The 13,703-nt window shown below is 37.7% G+C and overlaps 1 protein-coding gene across 2 annotated transcripts in view; it reads right to left on the bottom strand.

Moving 5' to 3' along the window:
• Positions 1 to 13,703, bottom strand: part of MEIS1 (Meis homeobox 1) — a 138,258-nt gene that overhangs the window by 22,756 nt on the left and 101,799 nt on the right. For both annotated transcript variants that reach the window (XM_007970426.3, XM_007970422.3), the window contains exon 9: positions 2,026 to 2,102. In XM_007970426.3, the coding sequence (XP_007968617.1) occupies positions 2,026 to 2,102 (77 nt within the window). The remainder of the gene's footprint in view (positions 1 to 2,025; positions 2,103 to 13,703) is intronic.

The raw sequence follows: 13,703 nt of genomic DNA, 5'->3' as shown, positions 1-13,703 counted from the left end.
AGTGTGAATTAAAACTTTTTAAACATCCTTTCTCTCCCTTCTGGTTACAAAACTGAGAAAGTCGAATTATGATCATTGATTAGGAAGATTGCTCTCTGGCAGAGATTGTGCATAGAATCTAGAAAACTGTGTGTGTGTGTGTGTGTGTGTATATATATATATATATATATTGCTTGAAGTCACAAGAATGCCTTCCTCTTCCTGCATTCACAGGAAATATCCCATAATAAGGCTGTCCACCCATAGTAAGCAACTTGTATTGGGACTTGTTCTCTGGTAACTGTGTTTATGAGTGGAGTTTGCTAGCAACCCTGCAGAGGAAGAGAAATGGCTCACAGGATAGATCCCCTGAATGATAGCACTTTTCTTTTCTTAACTAGAGAGCTTATCCTGCCACTCCTTTGCCCGCAAAAGGAACACTTCCCAGGGAAATGTGCACATGTGTGCAGCCTTCATTGTATTAAAACTGTCTCAACATCAGCTTTAAGTTTTAAAATACAGATATATGAATTTAGATGTGCGTGCAAAATGGATGGTCTCCCCTATAATGTCGTCTAGAACCATTTGAAAGTTCCGATATGTAGTATTAACAGCCTTGAAAATTAAGACACAGTAGCAGGTAGAAATAGGTAAACTAAAAACCTCAGCAGTCACACAACTCCTAGTAACACATTTAGATGTAGTATGCCTTTGCTTGGTTTACCATCCACTGATGAAAAGGGCTGCAAAAATTGATCTCTCAAGGCTGCAGTAAGGTCATAGAAATTGATAACCCTTACAAGCAATGCTTATGTGAGTCTGTCTGTGTCTTGCAGATAGTGCACTTTGTAAATTAATCCTCCAAAGGCAAATATATTGTAAGTAGCTTGTTATCTCTAAAATACTAAATTGAAGAATACATGGGATTATATTGACAGAAATTACATTTTCTGTAATGGGGTTTAATATATCTGAAATCTCTCCCAAAGGCTCCCAGGCTCTCTAACAGAGACGGGTCTGTTAATGTAGGTGCAATAGACATCAAGAACAAATTTATTCACCAAAATGGATTAGGCCGTGTAATCAGAGATTCTGTAATATTAATCTTTGACACTTATTGAATAGAAAGAAATACTTCTCTCTGCAAACTGGCATTCCTAGTTCTCCCCTTCCCCAGCCCAGGCTTTGGCCTTTTCTGGATTTTACTTCAAAGAGGATAAGGTTTCCCCATCATAAACACTAATCTAAAAATATTAGGACAATTAATTAGATACACTTACTTTTGGAGGATATTGGATTTCGATACCCTTCAAATATGACACTAGCCCTGGGTGATTATATGAAACCTGGCTTTCAGCACATTCACAAAGGGTAATAAATCATACTTTCTCAAAGTCTCATTGCCACACTGCTATACACTGAGTCAGAATATTGTTGGCTGGCACTTTGTACATAATCTCAGCTTTGCCCCACATCAGGAATTTACACTTTATTTAGAAACAGTATTGCACAGTCCTGAGATGCCTCAGGTTTGGAATTGCCTCAAAGAGAAACATAAATAATTTCTTCCTTTCAGTATTTGGGAGATAACAGTAAAGGAGAGACTATCCTTGAATGCATAGCCCTAACAAAATCTAACTGAATTTAGTTATTCAATGAATTTAAACCTGACTGATATGTGATGGTGGATTTTTTTTGTTTTGTAGAAAATAGGATGATACTACTCTATTGATTACCCTGAAGGAGGGGAAAAAAGCCATAGAGAGAGATATATTGACAGAGCCATAGTGAATGTGAATTACACACATACTTATACTATGCATAAAATTGTCAACTTATAAAGGAGGTAGAAGGCAATACAATGTTTTATTTCCCATACTAGCAAATGTTCTCACATATCAGTCAACAGTTTGTTTTCACTTTTGGATCAACAAGCCACCAGGGAGAGCAGTGGCAACTGGGTGTGTCTTCTTAATGCAAAACATGAGCTGCAGGTTGCCAGAGGGGGAAACAGATTGTGTGTAAAAGCAAAGCCAAATTACTTACCAATTGTTCACTTGAAGGATGGTGAGTCCTGTGTCTTGTGCCAACTGCTTTTTCTGTTCTTCAGAAGGGTAAGGGTGCTGAAAAAGAATTAAAAAGATATGCGTGCATCAGGCAATATTTAGGCCATTTTGTCAATAGCCTAAGTGTCTCATGAAGTCTATAATTAAAGGTAAAAATGCTGAGGTGTGTCACTCTTATTAATGGAATACTACATCATCTAATTAATGGCAGTAAAAGACAAGCCAATTACAAAGATTAGTGAAGTGTATAAATAGCTACTTAGGATACTTGCAGAACCTTGATACTGAGTTTATCCTTTAACAGGTTTATTTGTTGCAAACACAGAAAGTTTAGTATGATCTTCACTGTATTTTATAGGATTAAAATAAGGACAAGCCATTCGTTACCATCTAAAAGTAAACTGCCCCAATTTAATATATTCATTGAACCATAAATTTCTAAAGTTGACCCATGTGGACCAACAATCTCAGCTGAGGTCCCCATAGTGACATTCTCCCTCTAAAACACCATATTGCCAGATGCAAATCTCAAAACTAAAGTGGGTGTTATTAAACACACACACACACACACACACACACAAAATTCATTTTAAGTCTTCAGCAAAAAAAAAAAAAAAATCACCAATGTTGGTTTCCATATCTGAATGTCAACACATGCTGAGATTCTGAACACAGGCCAATATAAGGTCAAAGACCAGCATATTTTGCATGCTAAGAACAAGCCCAGCTATGTTCTTCAAGAGTCAGAGTAGATAAAAGTATTACAGGATTAGATAATAAAGTGAAATTCATACCTTCCTGTAAGAACGTCTGGAATTCTACTGAAATTAGTTTTGGCACAAATGCTTTCTGTTCACTAATCAAATACATCTAAACTTGAAATACATATTTCTAAAGCTTAGGGGAGGAGCTGAGGATGTGGTTTCCATCTACAGAGACATTAGCTTGCTTGAAACACCACATCTCAATAAATTATCCCAAGATAAAATTCTTCTGAGAGTCAACCCTCTATTGAATGGAAACCCTCACATGAATGGAAAAGGGCACCCCCAACTCTTAATTTAACTATCGTGCCATTGAAACTAAATTCTGGTCTATTGAATGCTAATTAACATAGCTTTTAATTTAATTAATAATGTCTGATTAGATGCTAAAAAGGCTTGTTAATGACCACTTCAGTACTCTTATATGTAAGTTTAAATATACTCTATATCTATACACAGGGGATTTGTTTGTGAACAGCAGAGAGATCACAATTTTTCCCATAAGCATTGTCTATGATCGTCACTTAATCAATAAATACACAATTAGAATAAGGCTTTGCTTTCATGGAATATAGTGCCTTTCTCTAAAGAGCTCCAAGTATATTACAGACAGGATGGTAATTAATCCCCATTATATCCCTTTGAGTAACATAAATGGAATCTATCATCCATTCTGTTTTACAGGTGAGGAAACTGGCCAGGGGAAGAGATGGCCAGAGGCAGACATAAGTCAGTGATATTTCCTGCTTCCCTTCCAGTGCCTAAGCCTCACCATGACCAAAGGATGTAGCAGATGCCTTTCATAATCCTCATTCATGTCTCCTGTGAAATAACCTTCGGACTGGTTACCATGGCCTACAAGGCCTGCCACCATCCAGCCCTGCCCACCTCTCAGATTTTGACACCTTCTTCTCACCCACTTCCTACTCCTCTACCCAGCCACACCATCCTTCTTTCTGTTTTCCTAACACCACCAGCTTTTCCCATCACTCGGGTTCTTATTCCAATGTCACTTTCAGCTCTCAGCTCAAATGTTCAGCTTTACCCTCCCCACCGCCCAGCACGCCGCCTTATCATGCTCACATTCATCTTTTTCTTATTTCCCTAATAGCAAGCATCTCTCTCTGAAGCACCTGCTTTAATTATTTATTTCCTTGTTGGTGTGTCTTTTCCCACTCATCTACCAACGCTACTAAACCCATTGCCTTGCTTTCTCTCTATCCTTGCTCAAAGCCCAGACTGGGACATAACAGAAAATCACTAAATATTTGTGGAACAAAGGAATGGCTGTACCATGCCATGACAGACACTCTCCACTCAGAGGCAACATCAAAATGTATCATAAAGCAGAAGCAATTCAATTTAAGATCCATGACACTACTTTTGTTGCTTTATTCACAAAAGTGATGTCGACCCACTTTCTTCAAATACAGGTATATAAACCTCATAATAGCCTAAGATCATAAGTGACATTGGTGTTACTCAACAGAATGCCAGCCATTGCAACCAAAGTCTCACGACTGGCTACTGAGCTCAAAGCAATCCATTACCCTAAGGTTTAAAACGTAACTCCCACTGTACAAAGGTTTGGGACACAGTACAAACCAAATGAATTTCTTATCCCATGGATAGAACGCTGAATTATAGCTTGATATACAGTAGTTCTATGTCTATACTAGTTGAAGAATTGTACATAATATAAGTGACTCTATTAGACTGTATAAATGATGCTGCCACTCATTAACTATAGGACTTTGAACTACAGACAACTTTTCTTATCCTCAATTTTGTCATCCAGAGTTCTAAGATCTATTGAGGTTAAAGATTACCCAGGCTAGCAGTTCTTACAGTATTGCAATGCCAGAAGACAAGCTCAATTTTGAAATATGCAAATATTAGCATCCCACCATTGGCACTATGTGCCATATAAAGTTGTACACTGAAGTACACAGGTAACTTCCAATCTATAACATTTTCTGTAAAATATATTTGCTGACAGTTGTCCAGGTCTTACAGAAATCACTTTCAGGGATTTTTAATAGAATTAATAAATATGTCAACAGTCCCTCTTTAGTATAGCCAGATGGCAAAACTTTTTGCCCTGTCTTGTTAGTTGTGTCTTAATATTGTGACCAGAACTGGATAAAAATTATTATTTATGCCATTTATCTTTAGTTACTTTGAAAATTGAAAATTGTCACAGTAATTTATTTTCCTGTATTTTCAAGAGTACTTTTGCATGCCTGTTTGTGAGCAAGTTTTACAAACATTCTTATAAAGCAAATGGAATTCACATTTTATTCATGCAAGTGGTGTCAGAAAAATTCTCTTTGAATCATTACCATTACCTGGATTACTAAAGCTTCAAAGGGTAGTAATATGGCTCTCAAAATTTCAGTGCAAATTTTGGTTGTTTCTTCACATCATGTAGTTTCTGATTTTATAATTTAAATATCATAAAATTAGAAAGTTCTACCCTTTTATTCCTCTGTCACTTTTCATGTGATCTGAGTTTAAGTAATTGGAACAAACTGTGTCTAATTTCATGCAGCATAATTCCTAGGCAGCCTCGAGCTACGGAGGCTCAGCACTCTGTCTCCATTAAGAAATTTTCAGTTGTTCGGGATAGAAATACTTTTTCAAATAGAAACGAAAGAGATTGGACAAATTAAATGTCACAATAATCTGGCCATTGTTAAGAGGAGAAAAAGGTATCAACAAAATTCCTAAACCCTTGTCTATGGTAGGTCAACTGAATGTTTTTCTTTTTCTCATAGTTCTTGGCCTTAGTGTCCCACAAACTTTCAATTCCCTGAAAAAAGTCTATAATTGCTAGAATCACATGAAAGCCGTGACTCCATGTAGCTAATCCTTAGCCAGCCAAAAATTCACAAAGAAGTAGGCTTTTTAAACTGAAACCCAATACATTTCAATATCTTAAATCCTATGCATCTTTACTAAATAAGCTTTTTGTGGACAGTATGAGTTATTCTTTCGTAGACTTAAAAAAAAGTGACCTGACAAAAACCCAGCATGCCACAGGCATGGCTGCTGAAAAAAACATTCAAAGCCCTGTTGCCTTCTACCCACAGGGCTAGTGAGGCCATGCAATGGGCAAAGGCAGACATCATTTTGCAAAAGAGATAAAGAGTCATCTCTGAGAAGTGCCATTTTTAGGGAGAAAATGGGAAATTCATTCCAAACCTTTGCAACTAAAGGTCTATGTCACTCCTTGCCATTCTCCCGAACACCTTTGCTGTTATTGCATCTCAAGGACACAGTTTAAGAAAGATCAGTAGGTTCTTGTGAAGGAAAGAGGGATGGCACTTCCCAGATATACCAATCAACCTAATCACTTCGGGATATCAAAGCAAATTTGACCACAGTCCCATAGACAGTGAGGGAGACCTGCCTTTTTGTGTACATTAGCCTTATGCTATTATCTCTTAAAAGCTTAATTATTTGCAAACAATTGATCAAGATGGGAATTTGAGAAAGGATATGCAAGGGCCACTGGGAGAACCGCAACACATTAAGAGAGCAAACAAAATTACCTTTAGATCTTACAATAAGAATTAACGATTGAGAGGGGAGAGCTAGGCAATGCAGTAGCTGCAAGGGTTCTTTCTCGAGTGTTTCCCATTTGATCTGCATTAACACCTCAGGAATGAGTGAAAGCCATAAAACAGTGATTATGTATGGGTAAAGCTGGCCCCTCCCTTCCAGCATTAAACCTGCACACGTGTATTAGGCTGGTTTGGCTGCAGAGAGAAGAGATGCTGACCTCAAAGGGAAACTAAGTGGCTTGTGGACAGTGGAACCCCAGCTAAAGGGAATAACTCATGAAATGATCATCCTTATTTCAATTTTCAACACCTTGACTTCTCCTTTCTAGCATAAATCTCTTGCTGAAATATAAACTGCTTGCCACTCTTCATGTGTTTCTGGATCTTGCAGTGACTTCCAGTAATGAACCAGTATAGAGTGATTGCTTAATGACCCAATCAAAGAATAAAATGATCCCTAGGGTAGGATCCTGTATAAAAGAAACAGTTAAAGGATGTCTGAGAAAAATCTAAAAATAGCTTATGTAAAAGTTAAGTCTGAGCTGTCATTTTACCAGCCACAAAGAATAGAAAGTGACAGAAAATGGTGACTTTCTCAAGAAAGTTATGTCTGCACAATTCCAGTGTTATTTCTTGAGACTGGGACTGGAAGGGGGTTTTAAGTTGGTTATCTGGTATTTACAAGTTTACAGTACATTGAGAGAAAGCGTGTTTATTGAAACAATCAAGCAGAGTATTTCAGATGAGCATCAATGGGGAAGAGAGAGACTCTGTAGAATGCAGTTAGAAAATATCCAGCCTTACGTCTTAACAATATCTTTGACCAAATGTACTTTTTTCATCAAAATTTCCACCCTTGGCTACAAATGTGGATGCCAAGAGAGTGATGAAGTTTATCTTATCTACCCTGGTAACCAAGTTTCAATAACATCCCCTCCCTCACCACCTTGGCCACTCTAACAGCACATTGTAATGGCAGCAGAAAATTTGAAAATAATCCTGTACAGAGGTTGCCGGTGAGATAATGGAAGGCTACACTGCCCCTTCTCAAGCCTCAGATTAGTAATTTCTTGTGACACAGAACTGCCTCTATACTGAAACTGCAAAATGGCTATAACAAAGCAATAGAGGTAGAAGCAATTTTCAAGCAAAATGTTACATGCTATACTTTAAAAGGTATGGGAATAGGTACCGGAGGAGCTGATCTAACAGGAGGAATTATGGCAACTGTCCAATATAAGCCTTATCAAGTCAATGTTCTGTTGCTTGGCTGAATATGTTGGAAGAACAATTTCGGAACTTCTTTTATCCTTTTTCCTCCAGCCCTTTGCCTCCTCCACAGCTAAGTTTAATGCATTAATATAAGTTGACCTTGAGCTAAACTCTGGTATGTGATGGGGAGATACTCCCTTTAAAGAAAAAAAAAAATCTACCATATGGCTTTTAACTATTAGATCTCTGTGCTCTTTTAAAACTTCTACTGAGTTTTTGTCACTAGGGGAATACTGTGGATCTAAATGAAAATAACCAGCTATATAGTTGACTTCTAAGACACTAAGCAGAAAGTTGTTAACCAAATGTATTTATATTTGTTTAACATAATGGTTTTTTGCCTATAAAAACTTATCCCACTTTAAATAAACTTGCAGCCATTTTCCCCTTATGCATTGACTGTGAATAGCTTACACTGTGACAATTACATTGATCTAGGATACTTTTTTCCTTTAAAAAAATCCATAATGCTTCCCTATTGTCTTTCGGCTTTATGAATTAGTTTTACTGTTTCAGTGAATGCTTTTTTGTCTTCTGACTGCACATTATCAAAGAGACACTTTGTGCCTCCTATTTGCATTACAAAAGCAGTGCACCGTGCAGTCGCAGAACATAGCCTGAATGCATAGCAGTTGAGTCCTGCATCCTCGCACATGCTGGAATCAAAAGAAGGAACGGTGGTGGTGGGACTGGCTAAGAAGCCAGAAACGTTTGGAGCATCATCAGTAGAGTCATAGGATTTCCACCCGCTTTCTTCATTCTCTACCAACACTCCTAGATTGCCTAGTTGCTCAGACTAAATGGGCTCCATTTTTTGTTTAGCATTTGTTTTTTCTGGGGCCCAGTAGAGTCATTCTGTGGACAATCTCTCTGATTTCTGTATATCCAACAGCAGTTAAAAGAAGTTGCCAGTGGAGGTGTCAGGTAGGAATCTATAAACGTGACCTCAGCACATGAAAATGACATAGATGTGGAAGGAAAAGTAGAACACTGGATAATGTTTCATAACAGTCTTTGTTTTTTGTACTAATGAGACTATATTTATAATACACAGTAGTAAGAATATTGTTTTATAGCCAATTATAAGAGGCCAATACTAAAATGCCCTGCTTGCCTCACTTATTTTATCTTTTAATTTCTTCTAAATATCAATTAAATAGAAAAAAAAAACACTAAACAAAGAAGACAGATACTTATATTAAGGAACTGCATAGTCTTTTGTATTTGGAATTGTTTTAAAAGTTGCTTACAAATTTATAAAATAACAATGTTTTAGATACATTCTTCGTTAGCTACACATAGGTTACAGAAATATTTAAAAGCATATACATTTAAGACATACAATTTAGACTCCAAATTAGTGATTACTTATATCCTCTTCCTAAATGGATTAACATTCATGAAGGATGCTAAAATTATGTTGAACAACTATTAATGAATCCTCTGAATATTGATTCTCTCAGTAGAAGACCATGCTTATAAGAGGAAATACAAAAATGACCATTAAGAAAAACAGGGCCAGGTGCAGTGGCTCACACCTATAATCCCAGCACTTTGGGAGGCCAAGGTGGGTGGATCACTTGAGGTCAGGACTTGGCCAACATGAGGAAACCCCATCTCTACTAAAAGTACAAAAATTAGCCAGGCGTGATGGCAGGTGTCTATAATCCCATCTACTCAGGAGGCTGAGGCAGGAGAATCACTTGAACCCAGGAGGTGGGGGTTGCAGTGAGCCAAGATCACACCACTGCACTCCAGCCTGTGCAACAGACGTCTCGAAAAACAAAAAACAGAACAAAACAAAAACAGGACAGGAGGCCCATGGGAGTAGATAAGGGAGAAAACTCACACTTCACTTTGAAGTGTCATTTTTGAATCATTTTAAATAACAGCTCATTCGAACTCATTATTTATCAGTACAACAAATGCATTGCAGGCATTATTTCATGTACTCTTGGTGAACCCCTTGAGTAAGGGCTGTGCTTAGCTCCTTTTCACAGATGAAGAAGCTGAGCGTTGACCAGGTCAAAAACACGCCAAGGGCTCACAGTTACTTAATGCTGGTGCCAGGTCTGTCCTACCCTGAGTTTCTCCACTTGGCTACACTCCCAGTACCGCTTGTTTCTTATTTCTCCATTCCCTTTTTTAACCAAAAATTTATTATAAGGGAGCATGAACAAAGTTATTAATCACAGTGAACAGAGAGGAAAGTGTTGCCATTTCTCTGCCCCTCCACTCCTACCTGAATATCCACTGCTTCTGCCTGGGAGGCAGGCAGAAGGGGAGGGGAGGGGGCTGTCAGGGAAAGTTAGTTCATCAGAACCTTGGCCCATGTTCTCCTTCCAGCATCCAGCCAAAGGAACTTTATTAATAGTAGCTTAGCAGTATTAATAAGAGTGGAAGAAGGAGTAATCGTAACATATATCAGGAAGTGAGAATGTGCCAGGCCCTGTTCCAGATGCTTCACTTGTATGACTCCTCACAAAAGCCTTCTGAGGTAGTTAACAGCCGCTAGACCCATTTGATAGATGAGGAGACTTGAGCGCAGAAAGGACAACCGACATTCTCAAGTTCACACAGCTGGTAAGTAGCAGAGCTGGAATTTGAAACTTAGTGATAACATACAAGTTGGGAAAATTCACTTCCAAATGATTTTGTCTTTTATATAATAGGTGAAGAAATCCCACTGACTCCTGATGAGTTAATCATGAATATATGTGACGATTATTACTTGTTACACGAAAAAAAAAAAAAAAAAACTACTATCTTAATGTATGTGTGTGTGTACCTTTTATTTCTACAACTCAGTTCTGCTAATGGAAGGAATAGTCAATCTTGCTGTAAGTCAGAAAACTCAGTGGAAACTCACATGCACATCACTTTATCAATGCTTGTAGCATTGCTTATAAATACAGGAATGATAGTAGATTATATACAAGAACACTTTTGGCCAGGCACGGTGGCCCAGGCCTGTAATACCAGCACTTTGGGAGGCTAAGGCAGGCGGATCATGAGGTCAGGAGATCAAGACAATCCTGGCTAACACAGTGAAACCCCGTCTCCACTAAAAATGCAAAAAATTAGCTGGGCATGGTGGCATACGCCTGTAGTCCCAGCTACTTGGGAGGCTGAGGCAGGAGAATCGCTTGAACCCAGGAGGCAGAGGTTGCAGTGAGCCGAGATCGTGCCACTGTGCTCCAGCCGGGGTGACAGAGCGAGACTCCATAAAAAACAAACAAACAAAAACTCTTTTAAGGATCATAGAATCAAATGCCTACTATTTCCTCTAACCACACTACAAAATGCCTTCAATTGTCTGCTTTGAAACAAATTGGGGTTGGAAACAAATTGGGGTGTGTGTTTCGCCAATTACTTTTGTTTATTGTGTGATTCTTAATCAAATATGAGTTAAACGACATTCAAAATCATTTCATTTTAGTAGACTACTAATAAAAACACATGAATGCTATTCCCAGTCATGATGCAGCTACCAGTTCCGTGCCTAATAAATATTTGTGTGAATGAATGTTATTAAAGTTAGAGATGACTAAAATTCCTCAACCTGAATTTGTGTGTAGATGACTTCAGATAAACACAAAACTAGTTTCAACAATTATTCATTTCAACAATTATTCATCCTTCTCACTTAGTTCAACAAATCCCAAAACAGTAGTGTGCCTAGTCCAGATTTTGCTCACTTTATTTACCTGGCATTTATATAATGTTTACTATATGTCAGGCAGCATTCTCAGTGCTTTAGGTATTTACTCATTTAATCCTTAAAACAAGTCTCTGAGATAAGTATTCTTACTTTTATTTTACAGAGGACACTGAGGCTCAGAATCTACTTTACTTGCAAGTGAAATAGAGCTGGGATTTGACTCTAAGTAGTCAATTGCACAGTCTATGCTTTTAATTACTGTTATTCTGCTTTTCTTTCTTAGCATCAATTTATAATTTCCCCCACAGTTTCTCCCAGATTCACTCTATGTTGTTCTTGGGTTTATTTGTGACAAAATTCCCTTCCTACTCTCTAACTTGAATGTAACAAAATTCAAGTTCTGTATCTTTATGCCTAGCACAGGACAGAAGAAGGGATAAAGAAGACTGTTTCAACATGCAGCTTTTCCCCAAGAATTTCACTTCAACATGTACAACAAAAACACAGCACACTATACTGGACCACTTTTCTGAAAAGAAAGTTAATGACTGATGTATACAACAAACTCCAATAGAGTAAGGATCCTTTTCAAACTACGTACAGCCATCTCTACAATTTCAGAGAGCATGTCAGCTAAAAGGAGACCTAACACCAGCCTGAAGAACACTTTTCCACTTTAAAAATCAAAGAGAAAGGATTTTGAAACCATTAAGTAGAAAGACAAGGAAGATGAAATACTACGATGCCATTTTGGAATGAATCTGTTGACAGTAATCATTACTGCCTTTACACATGCCCTGTCTAGCATTAAATATTCAGGAAAAATCCTTGTCTAAAAAATAAAGTATCCATAAGTTAGAAGCAAAATGGTACATTTGGTGAGGAGATATTTTTGACAGCAAGAAATATAGAGACAGGGAGAATGAGAGGGAGAATTCGTGCTGCTCCCAATGTGACTAAAGACCCCTGGAACTGGTACTCATTCTCTAGTGCTAATTTTCCCACTTAAATTACAGTGATGGTGTAGCCTCATCTCATTAGAGATCATTGTCCCCAGTAGACAGTTGTGTTTATGGGGGACTCTGGCTGCTCCACACCTGCTGATCAGGTTGCTATGTGATCAAGACTGCATACAAACAGCAGACTGGAGCTTGCTGGACTGCAACTGATGAGCCCAGGCTAATTCAGGGGTGATTATGTAGTTTACTGGACCACTAAACCTCTTTAAGCTTGTAATTACTGCCTATTTGAGTAAAGAACATTCAAAAGCAATTCACTGCATCATGCCTGCCACAGCTGGAAGCAGGCTGCCAGCAGTCTGTAGGGACATTAAAATCTACAGGGACGTGGATTGAAGCCCAGCTAACAGACACTCTCAAGCAGCACCCGCAGCCAAGTATGTGAACATTCCTGCTCACCTCTCCTGACCAAGCTTACCATTAAAGGTCAATGAAAACTATAGAATAGCCATAAAGATGACAAATAATGGAATGTAATGGTACAAACCACATTTTAATGATTTCCCCCTTTTGTAAAGCAAAAATTTTAAAAGTCTTCACAATGCCACAGAGAGAGAGAGAGAGAGAGAGAGAGAGAGAATGCTTTTTAAATAATATACACTGCTGAGATGTACTGTGTGCTTGCTAAAAGTTCCATCCCAAAGATACCAACTTGAAAATAAAATGCCCACTTTTTATGCACTATAAAAGAACTGGTATGTATAGTCGTTTTAGACGTTTTCCACCCACTTAGCTGCTGTTTATAACCTTAGCTGGGAAAATATTGTTTAGCAAGTTGATTGACATTTTCTAAAATCACATGTGTAGATTTTTGCAGTTAATGAATTAAAAGGCCTCTCAGACACCTGAGTGAAATTTATTTTCAAGAGTCAGAGAAGATTTAAGGAAAAAAAAAATCAGTATTTATCAATGTTCTCATTTTCTTTTGCTGTCACCTTAACAACCGCAGTTCTTTTGTATAACAAAAGTGTAAAACATGCTTTGCATTGCTACGGGTATAATTATTACTTGTCTCTAAGTAACAAAAAAAGACTGGAACTTAATGAAGGGGGATTAAGTTAATTTCTTTTTTAGCTAACAGTTTCCTGTCTCTTAAAATGCAGACCCTGGTGAACATAATGTTTGGGAAGACAAAATTAAGCTTTTTATTTGACTAAAATCTCCACTTTGGAATATTGATATTAAAATATTAAGATGATGTTTATCCTTTAAAAGTATGTAAATTTGGTATTAAATAAAGCCACAGAAATCCTCTCTGACTACTCCATCCAAAGTCCACAGATCCTGGGTTTATGTGTTATCTAGACATCACTCCTATTAATATTCATTAGATGGGTCTGCTTGCATTTTTATAAGCTGTGAGAGAGGCAAAAGAA

The sequence above is a fragment of the Chlorocebus sabaeus genome, chromosome 14, assembly GCF_047675955.1.
Source record: "Chlorocebus sabaeus isolate Y175 chromosome 14, mChlSab1.0.hap1, whole genome shotgun sequence".
Taxonomy (NCBI): Eukaryota; Metazoa; Chordata; class Mammalia; order Primates; family Cercopithecidae; genus Chlorocebus; species Chlorocebus sabaeus.
Note: the sequence above shows the minus strand (reverse complement) of the source record. Positions and strands in the feature narration are given on the sequence as shown.